Source organism: Prosopis cineraria, unplaced genomic scaffold (genome assembly GCF_029017545.1).
Source record: "Prosopis cineraria cultivar Desert tree isolate PC_DT_omini unplaced genomic scaffold, ASM2901754v1 PC8, whole genome shotgun sequence".
Classification (NCBI taxonomy): domain Eukaryota; kingdom Viridiplantae; phylum Streptophyta; class Magnoliopsida; order Fabales; family Fabaceae; genus Prosopis; species Prosopis cineraria.
The window spans coordinates 23,457,397-23,472,787 of record NW_026555339.1 but is presented as its reverse complement, the minus strand read 5'-3'; the positions used below and the strand labels follow the sequence as shown (position 1 = coordinate 23,472,787).

Sequence of the window (15,391 nt, the reverse complement as noted above, 5' to 3'; positions counted from 1 at the left end):
ATAATAACTAACAATAAGTATTATTAAAAAAAATAAGTCATATTTTTTTAACAACAATCTATTCCATTATAATTTTTGTTTGTGATTAATTTTTTTAAATGATTTTTAAATTTTTAAAAACCCATTAAGCATTACAACTTGTTTCTGTCGCCTAATCTTTTAAAGAATATTCGAAGATACCTTACATTGGTGTTGCTCCCATCATTGCGTATTTGACAAAGTTCCATTAAACAAAGTCGATTTCTTTTGGCCAATAATATATATGATAATAATATAAAAAACAGTGACTAGCCTGCAGTCATAGGCACAGCTAAATTTCGTTGGCAAAAAAAAAATGACAGCTAAATTTCTTCTTCACAATAGGCCATTTACATTATAGATAATGACTTTTAAAAAAAGAAAATAATCACCTTCAATGCAATGAGGAATACATTTTTATTCACAAAGATAATCTTTTTTATTAATTGTAAAATTAGTTTCATTGTTTATAGTTTTTAATAAATATTATATTATATTTGACTAAAATAATAGACTTTGTGTATGTTATATAGTATTAAAAGAAAATCATACAGTAAATTAAATTAACATAACGTTTAAAATAGAAAGTCTGTTTTCATGATGTTGAAATAAAAGTTATAAATTATATATTAATAATTAGACTTTCAAATATTATGAATAATAATATTTTGAAATAGTACTAGTAACAGTAATAATTAAATTTTTTATATATCCATATGTAAAATTTAAACTGAACTGTTAGGTGTAATTCATGATTAATAATAGGATTAAATGACATTTTCACTCTTAAACTATAGATTAAAGAACATCTAAAACCCTCTAAATTAATTTTTAGTACAATATTTCTCTTTAACTCTTAAAAATAATACAATGTAGCCCTTCCTATTAATTAATTTTAATAGCTAGTTTTTTAACAAAAATTATAGAAAAATATAAGAAAATTATACAAAAGGACATAGAATTACAGACAATGGTCAAAAAAATTATAAAAAATGATCAAGAAAATTTTCTTGTCTTTTTCAATAATTTTTAAAATCTTTTGTATTAATTTTTTTGTTACTTAAAGGTGAAAGTTAATGTTTATTAATATTAGAGTTAATAATAAGTGGCTTTTGCATATATAGTCATATTATAAGACCAAATCAAATAAACAACCTAATTATATTTTACATTATCACCAATTTATTATATTTGTTAATGATATACTATTTTATATTAATAATAAATTTTTTATAAATTTTTAAATTTCAATAATAGATTTCTTATATATTAATGTGACCTAACCACACTCTTAAATTTACAAAAATTCATTCATATTTCTTAAGTATAAGATTTTTTTTCAGCCAATGAATTAATTTATCCTTAATAATTATGCCGTTTTCAAAATGTTCAGCCATAGAAAAGAGTTTAGAGTCCCATATATTTTGTAGATCTATAAATTAGGAGGAAATTTTCTATTTAATTATTAACAATAATTATTTAGTAACGTGGCATGCTTGGTTGATAAATTAATAAAAATTAACTTAAAAAAAAAAAAACAATGACAGCAGGCTAACGAAGCCGACGTATGCTTCATGATCCTGCTGTCATGTTCCGCAATGCAATTGCCTCGTTACTGTTTGACTTGGTGTTCATGAGATTTTCCGCTTAGCTTCCTATATCTTGGAATTCACTCATCTCTCCAACCCAATCTGTTAACTCGCATTTAGCAAAAGGAAAGAAGCAAAGTGTGTTTGATTTGAATGGAGAAGGAAAACCGTTGTGGATCGCATCAGGGTCCAGTGACATGTGGGTCGTGGATCCGACGCCCCGAAAATCTCAATCTAGTCGTCTTGGGAAGGTCGAGGCATTGCGATTCTTGCCCTTCTTCGCTCGAGATTTTCTCCTTCGACGCCAAAACCTATTCTCTATCGACCTCCCCTTTGGTACTTTCTCTTTAATTCTCTTAAATTAACTCTCAGTTCTTCAGTCCCTATTCTTGACTCTTGTGCTCTGTTTTTTATTATGGTTGATTTCATGCAAAGAATGAGAAATTTGATTTCTGATACACGCTTCATTTCAAGCTTGGTTTTGTATAATTTTTTGTCATTTTATTTTTGAGTTTTCAACAAGATACCGTTACTCTGAGGGAGATATAGATATTGGGTTTTTGAAGCAGGTGAAGGAGGAAAGCTTCATTTTGATCTCTTTTAAGTTCTAATTTAGTCTTTTGTGTATCGTTTCTTATAATTTCGTCCCTGAATTGCCCAAAAGGAAAATATCTGTTTCATGTTAATCCTTTTACTTCAGCCCCCCCCCCCCAAAAAAAAACAAAACAAAAATAAATATATGGTCCTTTAACTTTGACATCAACTTCATCCCTAAACTTTATTTAGTTTCAATTCCTTTAATTTTTTACTTTAAATTCACTTTTGCCATGTAACTTCATTTGATTTCAATTTAGTCTCCTAATTTGACCTCATTTTTATTTTGTTTCTTCATTGTTACTTTTTTTTTTCAAAAATACTTGAATATTTTTTCTTTAACATTATGATTTTCATCCAAATTTTATAGCAACTTATTATGCAGACGGAATGTACGATATTAGATGCCCAATATAAATCTGGCAAAAATATTTCTTGGGGGTGTTAATTTCAGTTATAGTTTCAAATTTATCCTTTGACTTCAGTTCTTTTTTTAAAAAAATAATAATTTGGTCCTTTAACTTTTGATTTCAACTTCATCCCTAAACTTTATTTAGTTTCAATTTGATGATTTAATTTTATTTTGAATTTCACTTTTGTATTGTGACTTCATTTGGTTTTAATTTAGCCTCCTAATTTTACCTCTTTTTATTTTGTTTCTTCATTGTCTCCGGTTCTAATTATTACTTTAAAAAAAATTCTTGAATATTTTTTCTTTAACATTATTAAATTAAAATACATATTCCCTCCGTTCAAAATATAAGGCATTTTTAACTAAATTTTACCCCTCAATAAAGTAGTTACCTACTTTTCAACTAACTCTATCTTTTCATATTTACTCTATTAAACACCCTACAATAAATATAAAATCATTATCAATAGAGTAACTTTTAAAAAAAAAAGGCAATGATTACACTTCGAAAAATTAAAAATACCTTACATATTTTAATATCTAACTCCTCAAAAAATACCTTACATTTTTGAACGGAGGGAGTGACTAAAAACTCTACATGGTCTGACAATAAAATAAAATAGATCACTGTTAAATAAAATTAAATCTGACAATAAAATAAAAATGGATCACTGTTAAATGAAATTAAAGGATGAAAGTATAACTGAATGTAAAGTTGATATACTAAATTAAATCCAAATAAAGTCAAAGGCTGAAAGTGAATTTAAAAAAAAAAAAAAAATTGCTAGATCCCACCATCCTATCCATCCATATGCATTTGAACAGTGACTATAATATATAGTAGAGTGATGTAGGAAATATGTTACTGTATTTGTGCTTGCCGATTGGGTTACTGAATGGAGCTACCATTATTGATTCTAAACTTTTTGTTTGATCTTATTTTTCAGGTCACTCTTTCTGTAGAAGAGGAAGGAAATCCTATTGCTATTGCAGTGCACCCAAGAAGAGATGATTTCGTGTGTTCCTTCACTAATGGTAGCTGCAAGTGAGCTTCTGTCTTTAAATCTTAAGCACTTTGGATTCAAAAGTTTGTTTTGAAAAAGACATCATTTGTTCCATCATTTACCTCATTTTTGCAAGATTCACCAATTAACAGTTGCTCGTACTTTTGTTATGTTTCATTTAAATATGCTGATACAGTAATTTCAAGAGCCCATCATTGTTCTTGTTCTTTCTTTACTTATTGGGACAATGTAAGAAATTTCATAAGGATGGTATAAAGTTCTTCCATCACTTGCTTGAATTATTTAAAGTTTTCTAAGATACTTTAAGGGCCTTGTACGCTAATTATAATCAGTGGCATAGACTCAGTTTTACTGAGTTGGATCCAACAGTTTTCTTGTCATTGTTTGTTTGGGATCCTTTCAATTTGCCGGAAAACTGATATTGTTATTTTTGAAATGTGTGGGACCTACTTAAATGGACCTTACAGTATTTGTGTGCCCCCTTAGACATTGCATACCTCCACACACACACACACAAAAAGAAATTGACGTGGCCAAGTTTCTTAGAAATAGAGAGGATCCAAGTCGCTCGTTTTGTAAGTATGACATGATATTTTCTTGAGTTGTGTCTTCCCTTAAATATTTTATGGTTTGCAGATTGTTTGAGCTATATGGTCATGAAACTACTATGAAGCTCTTAACGAAAGAGTTACCCCCTCTGAAGGATGTTGGTCAACAAAAATGCATTACATTTAATGTCGATGGATCTAAATTTGCTGCTGGAGGGTTGGTAAGCATCAAACTTCAATTATTTAATTAAGTATTGTCCTGGAGTTGGTTATTTTCTTCTCCAGAAATTTATCTTGTGTGTTTGATTTCTGGCTTTAACAAGTACAGGATGGGCATCTCAGGATTTTGGAGTGGCCCAGCCTGCATGTGGTTATGGATGAACCAAGAGCACACAAATCTGTTCGGGATATCGATTTTAGGTTGGAATAAGGACCAAACCTATTTGGATTATCCTTTGTAACGTGCATTAGGCATTAGATTTGCTATATGAACATGAAATAACTAATAATATGGTTTTTGTTAGACATTTAAAGGATGGTCATATTGGTGAAACTAACAGTGTTAAGATCAGAGAACTGAAAAGATATTTTATAAAATTAAGGGACCAAACTAAAACCTTCTATAAAGTAGGAATCAAAAGTATATTTTAGCCTATATATTAATATATGTGCCTTGGGAGATAATAGCATGCTCATTAATGTGTGTTCAGCCTAGAGTCTGAGATGACATTGCAAAAGAAATGTTCAGTTTGCTCACTAAAGCAGCCAATATTGTTCTCTTCTCTACTGTATTTCTTTGACTAAACTGAGTAAAATAGTATTCTTAGCACTTCATCATAAAAATTATTGTTATATTAATTGATTGTACACACACATCATTTTGCCTGCTGTATGGAAAATTCCTTGAAGTTCTTGATTTATGTGGTTGGATTGAAGTGAAGAGATTCGAACTTTGTTGATAGTATGATTAAATATTTTCATCATTCATCTGTCTGTGATTCTCTAGCCTAGACTCGGAATTTCTGGCTTCAACATCTATGGATGGTTTAGCAAGGATCTGGAAGACTGAAGATGGGAGTCCTTTGACTACATTGTCCCGCAATTCGGTATAGTAATTTTGATCCAGTAACCTGTGGGCTATGGCAATGTTGGTTTATATTTACTTGTATCAGATGAAGTTATGAACCAAGATTTGTCATTCTTCCTTTGTAGGATGAAAAGATTGAACTTTGTCGATTTTCTAAAGATGGAGCCAGACCATTTTTATTTTGCACTGTCCAAAAGGGTACATGAATACTCTTGATTTGGCTAATTGGGTATATTATATGATACATCTGCAATCTCTTTTGAGAACTAAAGTATTTCTGTTTTGACACAAAATATCAAACAGGTGAGAAGGCTGTCACTGCAGTTTGGGACATAAGCACGTGGAATAAAATTGGGTATAAGAGGCTGCTTAAAAAGCCTGCTACAGTAATGTCCATCAGCCATGATGGCAAATACCTTGCTCTGTAAGAACTTACTGTTTCTTCTCTGGCATTACCCATTGTTTTCTGACTATCATATACAAGCACATTGAATTTAGAAGAAATTGACATTATGGTAATTGTAAATGCCAACCTAGGCTTGATTCTTTGTTGCATGAAAAATTGATGGGTGTGTGTGTGTGTGTGTGTGTGTGTGTGTGTTTGAGGTAGTTACATGCTCCCTCCCTTATCAAATATAAAGCACAAGTCTGCTGATGCGCATAGATCAATAATTACAATGTACATGTTGCTAAGATGGTCTAACAATAATGGCACATGCACATATAAAGTTGATACGCCTGTCTGCAGACAATAAATATCAGCAGGCCATACCATTTGGGCTTTGCTTCAAACATTTTTACATGTGATTAATTTGATGCTTCATTCCACTGTGAAAGTATGAAACAGAATTTCCATCCGTTTCGATTATAAGAAAGGCAATATCCTGAGTTGCCATGCTTATGCCCTGGGAGAAATATTGACCTAGAAATCTATTCTTTGAACATAATTTTACCAGTGATTCTACCCGTGGAAGTGGAAATTAAATACAAAGAAACTGAAAAGTGAAAAAGAAGATTGAACTAAATGGCTTGTGTTGAATAAACTGTAGCGCACTTTAACACTCATATTACATGAGTCTACTGATACATCAACTAAATTATATACTCTGATTCTACACTTTTGTTGGTCAACAATCTTGTGATGTTTTTTTCACGTCATTTAAACACCACATTAGTCATTCAAATATTATTCATTTTAGCTTATCAGACTTTGATAAATTTTTAGGGGGAGCAAAGACGGAGACATGTCTGTAACGGAAGTAAAGAAAATGGAGGTGCGCCATTATAGCAAGAGACTGCACCTGGGTACATGCCTTGCAACTCTTGAATTCTGTCCTAGAGAAAGGTAAGTTCTTGAAATTTCCAGCAGACTCTTGGTCAAGAACTAGAATATGCAAATTTCTATAATTGTCTTCTATCAACTTCCTTCAAGACAACATACGTAGGGAACTTTTTCTAGAGCACTTAATCATGTAGTACTAAATCATAAAAATACTCCTTGTTTTATCATAGAATCTTAAAGCAAACACTTCAAAACTGTACCTAAATCTATTCAATTGACTTTTTTATAAAGATCATGAAAGCAAATAATTAGTACACAAGGAAGTTTTAGCAGGGGCATGAGCATCAGGGAAAAGACTACTAGAAATGGAACAGAGTGATTTGAGATGCTGTGATTCTATTGTAAGAGTTAATTGATTTGCCATTTCACAACATTTAAGAATCAGTTTTCCTGAATGTCTACGTCTTTTAATTCAACTTTAAACCCTTTCCAGCCAACTAGAACCAATAATATGAACAAGCTCTATGGTCATCTGTAATAAAATTAACTATGTACTCTTTCTTTGCTCTGTTCTTTCTTTAGACTACACATTTTTCTTATTTTTTGCTCTACCTCTCTTTTCTTTTCTTCATATAAATTTCAAACTTTTCGTCCTACAAAAATGTCTGAGGCTTTTCATCTGTAATTAAGCTGTAGTTTGCAAAATGTAGTTTTTCCTTATTTGTACTATGTTTTTCTCTTGTAATCATTTGCAACTTGGACACTAACATATGGCAAAAGAATAAAGAGGAAAAGATAGATACATTGAAATAATGGAGTCACGGCTAAACTCTTTATATACCATATAGAAGCCTGCTTCATCCTATGGATGAATTCTGTTCAATTTTACACCAGAAGTCCTGTCCCTAATCCCAGAATATCATCTCAATGAACCTTGCCAATTTCCTTTGGCAAGCTTCAATATAGAAAGTCAATCTTAGCATCTATTTTGTATGGTTCCCAAAAAACCAAAAAAAAAAAAAATCAACATTCAACAAATGTCATAATTACTGTGAAAAGTGTCTTTATTGACTGAAATGGATTTTTATACTGTTGATCTTTTGTTAAAGTACCGATTAATAACCAAAACTTTTCAAGTTTCAGTTGTTTTTCTATCCTCTGGAATCCGTATAAGGATTATGCGAGATAACTATATCCCTGTATTTGCAAAAGGGTCTTTCTTCCATTGCTGACATCACATCTTTCATGAACTTTACGGGATTCAAGCTTGTGTGCTTGTTCAAATAGGTGTTAATATCATGTCAGAAATTAACAATTCTTAAGCCTTTTAAGTCAAGGGCTGCCGTATTTCATTCATATCTATGTAACACTACAATTAATGAACCCCTCTCCCGTGCCTGTGGACAGAGATCTCGGAGAATTGTAAGTGTGATGGCAATGTGTGGCTTCACTGAACGTTGGACTTGCAAGAAGTTTCTTTCAAGTTATGAAATTTAATAGGAATTTAACATTTTAACTTAATCCAAAGTAAGGAAGTGTTAAAACTTAGAGTTCATGCACTAATTTCGTGGTTAACTATTGTTTTCTCTCTTTTTTCCTTTTATTTCCATCATTCGGTATCCTGAAAAGCCATGTGGTATTATCACCTCTTACCCAAACTAATTCGAATCCCTACAATGTGGGATCATTATTACTAACGACAGCCTCATGGATACCTTGGGATGCCTTTGGAATATTTACTAACGCAACTGCATATTTTAGGATTCTAACTCAAGACTCCAGGATAAATTAATTCAACTTCTTCAACCAGTTAAACCAAATGCCCTTTAGTTATTGTTTTCTGTTTGTGTTTGCTTTTCATCTGGGTTGATTTTATCTCTACAGAGTTGTGATCACAACCTCAATGGAATGGGGAGCGCAGGTCACTAAGTTGAATGTTCCTGCAGATTGGAAAGGTTCTTTGTCTCTCTCTTCTTGCCTTCTCAGTCCACAGTAACAAATCTTCAACTTGACCTTTTTTTTTTTTTTTGGGTGAAACATGCAGAGTGGCAGATCTATTTGCTGCTTGTAGGGCTCTTCTTAGCTTCTGCTGTCTTGTTTTACATATTTCACAAGAACTCTGATTCCTTCTGGAACTTTCCCATGGGACCAAATCAACTGGCAAGACCAATGTTTAATCCAAGCTTAAGCAATTCCCAATTTTCTGATGATGGTCACAGTTGGGGTTCATCAGAATTGTGAGAGTACTTTCGATATGGTCTTCAAAGACTTTGGAGGTGGCATCAATTTCTGTATATGACATCAATGTTTAATCTCATACAAGTTGTAGATTTATGTAGTTGACTTGCATTATTGCAAAAAGTTGACAGATTAAGGTATAAAAATATCTAGAAACTTTTTCTTTAAAAGCTTTTAGTATTTTTAAGTTAACAATAGTATATGGATACTCATTAATTTAAAATAGAAGCCAATCTTCCCCAATCTGTTAAAATAACATGACATTGACCATTTGACCGTTTAAGTTCTAAAGATAGACGGGTTTGATAGATTGGCTTTTTTTTCAAGTTAATGAGTATCCATGTATTATTGTTAATTTAAAAATACTAGAAGCTTCTGAAAAAAAGTTTCTATGTATTGTTGTACTTTAAACCAATAATCAATAGTTGGCTCTTGAACAATTTTCAAACATGAATGAAGGTCATTATTATGCATTTTCTTTGATTGTTAATTTGAATAGACAACACTTGTGTGAAATAAATGAATTAACTTGCTTCTTGGAACAAGTAAGGTTGTATTTCCGTTTTTATATTCTTTACCTACGGTGTGTTTTGATTTTAATTGAAAAAAAAATGATTATGTTTTACAATTATTTTGCAAAATCAATTTGCTATAAATAGAGAAAAAAATTAGTTTAAGCAAAATGGGGTTTTAGAAATCAATAAAATTTGCGAAAATTAAGAGTGTTTCGTTAAGCTTTTGTAAAATGGAGTTCCATGAACTAGTGCCTATTTGGATAGGTATTTATAATCAATTACGTGTCCCTAAACCATATTTTGATAAAAAGAATCCAAACACTTTTAATTTTTCAAAATCAATTTTCCACCGTAAAATGCAGTTCTGTGCTAAGCAGCATGGAGTAGCTTCTGATTTTCGATTATTTCTGTTAGCCTCATTTATTATGTGTGGGAATCTTCACTTGCCAAATATAGCCAAACATACGCGTCCACTTAACTTCTATCTAAATCCACACAATGCATTTGGCCCGTCCTCCTACCATTTAATAATTTCTCTCTTGTGAATGTGTGCATAGCTCATTTCCTCCTTCCATCTGTTACTGTTGTTTTTGCCATCGGACTCTCATTCTTAAGTCTCTGGCAACAATATGGGGTCTTGGCCCACCTCTTAAATAAAATGTTATATTATAATACTCCCTTCATTTAAAAATATAAAATATTTTTAATTGAATCTTACCTTTCAATAAAATAATTACTTACTTTTAAACTAATCCTATCTTTTTATATTTACTCTTATTAAATATCCTATAATAAATATAAAGTCACTATCAATAGGGACACTTTTAAAAAAAAATACAATAATTGCACCTCAAAAGATTAAAAATGCCTTGTATTTTTAACATACAATTTCTCTAAAAATTTCTTACATTTTTTAGCGGAGGGAGTATTAATTACTAAAATTATAAAAGATTCTTCTATTTTTAATATGATTTTTAAATATAATTTTTATAATTAATCATATATGTTGACTATCATATAAATTTATTTGAACTTGATATATTAATTTATTTTTTTACATATATTAAATTATTAATATTACAATATAATATAATTAAATTTCTTTAATTAATTAGGAATATAAGTTAAATATACACTCCCTCTGCTTAAAAATATAAGACATTTTTTGAGGAGTTAAATATTAAAAAATGTAAGGTATAAAAATTTTTAGTCTTTCGAGGTATAATTATTGTCATTTTTTCAAAAGTGTCCCTATTAATAATGACTTTATATTTATTGTAGAGTTTTTAATAGGGGTAAATATGAAAAGATAGAGTTAGTTGAAAAGTAAATAACTATTTTATTAGGGGTGAGATTCAGTTAAAAATACCTTATATTTTTAAATGGGGAGAGTATATTTTACTTGTGAAATAAAGTTGAACATTTAGCAACATTATATATAACTTTATTAGTATTTTAATTTTTAAAGCAATGTCGTATATGGTAATATGCATATTTAAAATTGATTTTAACTAAATCATCCAAATATCTTTAATTATGTCAAAATTAATTTCAGAAAAATAATATACAATATATAATCACATTATAATATAATCAATTATAACTAAAATTAATTATATTAATCAATTTTTTTATAATCAATTATATTCAACTAAATCCAAATGGCCCATAGAGTTTGGAAAAAAAACTGGGGATACTTGGATGACATTTACCTAATCACCGTCTTTTAGGACGAACTGAAGGAGGAAACCTTTGCCAGTCGCTTCATATTCTTTGTGCTTATTCTGAAGTTATGCTTTGAGGAACTTAATTCTTTTTCTTCTATGAGATTAAAAAGGAAATTATGGAAGCATACATAAAACCAACTTATCTCCTTGATTTAATGAGCCCTGGTGAGATAAAGTGATGAAGAAAGTAGAGAGAAGGAAGAGAAATATGTGATTAGAGAGCAAATCAAATTGCAAAAATCTCACTAATTACCAAAGGCATCACTCCTACAAAAGTGGAATTTAGTTGTGTACATGTAGTAACCTTTTCTTTTTTTTTGTTTAAAATAAAAGCTACAAAAAATAATTAGGTAGCTTTTATATAACAAAGCACTTTCTACTAAAAAAAGAATAACAAGGCACTACAACTACTTATTTTTCTTTAAATTGAAAATTTTTTATTCCCATACTTGTAATTAACCAACTTAAAATTTGTTAATGCTAAAATTACTTGTTGGAAATTTAGTTGAAAGCTATTATAAATCACTTTATTTGAGTTGGAAATTTTGTTGCCCCTAAACTTGTAGACTTGGTCACTAAACATGCCATTTTATTAAAATATTATTCTTAGAAGGATTAATGAGCAAAATGGACTATGAAATCTTGTTCGAAAAACATCCTGGATCCTAAACTCTTAAAATATGTAAAATAAATTTTAAACTTTTAAATTCATAACATATTAAATCATACCTTTATCTTTTTTGAACGTCGTTACTGTTTACCATAGGCCCCAGTTAAGTACTAATATGTCATTGTTAATTAGCACCACAGATACTAAACTATTATGTTAGTGGCGTTCTCGACTTTGAACTTTAAAATTTTAAGCAAATTACCCCCACTATTTATGTATAAAACGTTGATTATTATGTAAACCAAATTAGCCTTAGTGTGATTCACCTCGATGAATACATTGTTAGCCATGGCGAATGATCCATAATTTTGTGAAATAATTTTTTTGCTCTTTGTTGCAATGTTTTCCAAATAATTGTTATCACATACTTTCATATACTCTATAAGACTATAACTCTAATTTAGTCTTATTTTAAAAAATTTTTATTTATTTAATGATAAAAATTTGGAATCCCATTTGAAAAGAAGTTTAAATATCATAGGATTTTGCAGACAAATAGATATAAAAGCCGATAATTTTATTAAGGAATTTAAAACTCAAATTAATTGATTGATCAAAATTTCTAATATTAAAAATTTTCTCAAATGAAATTTCAAGTTTTCACCCTTAAATAAATAAACATTATTCAAAATAAGATTAAATAAAAGTTATAAAGTATACGAAAGTATGAGATATCAATCGTTTGGAAAATATTGCATAAAAAGGTAAAAAAATATCATTTCACAAAATTATGAGTCATTTGCCATAGTCAACGATGCATTTACTATGCGAACCACGTTGAGGTTAATTTAATTTACATAATAGTCAACGTTCTATATATAAATGGTGGGGATAATTTGCTCAAAATTTTAAATTTAGGGTCCAAAACTGCTAACATAATAGTTAGGCTCTGTGATGCCAATTAATAATGACATGTCAGCATATAACTGGGCCCATGATGAACAGTGATGTCGTTAAAAAAGATGACAATAGGATTTAATTTGCTACAAATTTAAAAGTGTAGGATTTATTTTACACATTTTAAGAGTTCAGGATTCAAAGCGTTTTTTTGAGTAAGAGTTCAAATTTATTTTGCTCATTAACCCTTCTTAAAACTACAAAAAAGAACCATGATCCTAAAATTCAATTTCATAATTTGATTAATTTTTGTTTTTTGGTTGATATTCTTATGATATTCTCAACTCTTCTTCACCTCATCCTCTTGAGATTATGACAACGTCGTCGTCAACCTTAAATTTCTTGCACCATTTCATTAATTGGAGTCAGTATTTGGTCAACTTGATTTGGCAGTACTCTGAGTAATGGTCCTCCAAATAACCCAAAAACAAGTGAAAGTACTTCTACTTTGACTCATATCAGCAGTTACTATTGCTGGCTTAACAGTGCATGATGCGTAAGGCTGCTTCGAAAGATATAGCTATTGCAGATGTGAGGCTAAAGCATAAAGCAGGTGGCAAGATTGGTCCTTTCAGAAGATATGGTGATGGGGGATTCGGTTTTCCCTCTGGTGCCTTCATCCTGGTCTCCCTTCTTTTTTAAATATTACAGCGCAGGCAAAGGAGCCTGAGAAAAAGAAAATGATAAAACAAAGTCCTTCCTGAAGCAATTTCAAGCATTCAAAAGGGACGTTAGGTAGTAACTCCAAATCCCGTGCACATTCATGTGCCTGTCATGCTAAGAGGTTTACGCATCGAACAGCTTCACGAGGTGAATATAAAAGCTGAATGTCATGGCCACACAGTATATTAAATCTCTAATAGTAGAGATAGTGTCCTTCAGTGGGTGATCCCAACCAGCGTCACGCATCAAAAGGTTGACAGCATCAAGAGAGTCAGAGTGAAGTTGTACTCTGGTTGAGTTCATCTGGGCACAAACCTCCAATCTTGCTGTGATAGCAAAAGTAGAAGGCAGATATCCCAAGTTTTTCCTAAAGCCCATAATCCAGTCACCACTCCCATTCCTGATGAGGAAAAAACTTTATGATTCCACTTCATACCGGTAGCATCAACATCAATTCTAACAGCATCTGGAGGTGGGTACCATTGAGGGTTTGGCTAGACCTCATGGGGAAAAAATTTTATGATTCCACTTCATACCGGTAGCATCTTCCAACATAAGGAATAGGCAATTATGCTTCAAGTCAGAGGAGGATTGATCCTTGTTGTCAAGGACTCGCTTGTATCTCTGGTTCCGTAAGAGCCAGCAAACAAGACTAAAAACCGTGGTTCACTGCCATCTTGTCCAACTATCTCTCCTTAACTGGTGTGAAGCATTCCAATGGAGCCAGACCTGCAAATCACTAGAGAAAAATGAATAATAAGAGTTAGTGTTGATAATAGATTTCCACACATCTCTCGCTATTGTACAATCTCTCATAATGTGTATAAAGCTCTCCTCACAACGACACTCAAGGTCAATTTGGATTATCAGATAAATCTCTCCTAGCTTTAAGTGAGTTAGTAACAATTCTCCCGTGGTTAACTTGCCACATAAATAATTTCAATTTCTCAGGGATCTTCCAACTCCAAACCTTCTTCCACTGGGAGTCAACTTGATTGTTAGCCATTTGAGTGATAAAGTTATAAGCAGCTTTGACTGAGAACAACCATCAGAACCATTTCTGCAGCACCTAACGCCTTCCCTTTGATTTGTTGGAGTGTTACAATGTTTTAGTGAGGTGGTAAGCCATGAAGGAAAGAATCTATTCCATTCTGATCTTAGAGCAACCAATCCCCGTTACAAAGTCACTAACTTTGACATTATGGCCAATTTGATACAAATTCTTGTCTGCAAGAGAGATGAGGGGCTGCTCAAAGTGATTCCTTTTATCCCATCAAAATTTAATGGTCAAACCCATTGACTTTTCCATAAATTCCCTCAATAAAAGATGGCCAAACCAACATGATAGCCCTCCACGCAATTGAAGGGCTTTTCCGAGAGGAAATCATAGGAGTCGCACCATTTTCTCGATACTTATCCCACAAACATGGATTGGTCAGTTTAAAAATAACACAAAAGTATATTTAAAAGGAAGAATTATGTTAAAATCTCATATAAGAAAGTTAATTACTACAAAATCTATTAACAATTGAACTAAGGCCATTATAATATTACCTTGTAATAATTAATTCTCTTATACGGAATCTATATGTAATTCTCCCAATTTTAAAACAAAATAAAACAAAACAAAAACCTACTGATATAAGCGCAGGAGGGAGGTACCATAAGACAAACTAGGTCTGCCGACGCCAATGTGCTGGTTGGCAAGGGACAGCAATGAGGAAGTACCTGAATGGCAATATCTGTAATGCATTTGCCACATCCCCCTTCTTCCTCCTCATTCTCCTGCTTGTTTTTTTTTTTTTTTTGGTATGGCCTCAATTTCCACATGAAAATAACATGAAAAATACTGGACTGGTGTTGAGCAGGACTTTATTTGTCATAGAAAACAAGGGTTTGCAAAGGGTATGACATACTTGGTCAGGCTTGTGTAAAACTACTAGAGTACTTGATTCAGAAATGCCTAGTGCAATAAAAATACGAAACGTTATAGTGATTACTTTGGAATGAAAAACATGAATCAATTTTTATTTTTCCCCCTCGAGTTCATGTAAGGTTAGCAATCCATTTTAGAAAATAAATAAATAAATAAAGCCTAATTGTTTCTCAAAAGTTACAGAGAAAAA

The 15,391-nt window shown here is 31.2% G+C and overlaps 1 protein-coding gene across 1 annotated transcript; it reads left to right on the top strand.

Moving 5' to 3' along the window:
• The first annotated feature begins 1,613 nt into the window (after nucleotides 1–1,613).
• LOC129318906 (SEC12-like protein 1) lies at nucleotides 1,614–9,266 on the top strand. Its single transcript, XM_054963907.1, has 10 exons — nucleotides 1,614–1,943; nucleotides 3,561–3,658; nucleotides 4,275–4,407; nucleotides 4,515–4,606; nucleotides 5,193–5,292; nucleotides 5,399–5,471; nucleotides 5,577–5,697; nucleotides 6,499–6,618; nucleotides 8,440–8,510; nucleotides 8,600–9,266. The coding sequence occupies exons 1-10, from the start codon at nucleotides 1,761–1,763 to the stop codon at nucleotides 8,794–8,796; spliced, it is 1,188 nt and encodes a 395-aa protein (XP_054819882.1). The 5' UTR covers nucleotides 1,614–1,760; the 3' UTR covers nucleotides 8,797–9,266.
• The last annotated feature ends 6,125 nt before the right edge of the window (nucleotides 9,267–15,391 follow it).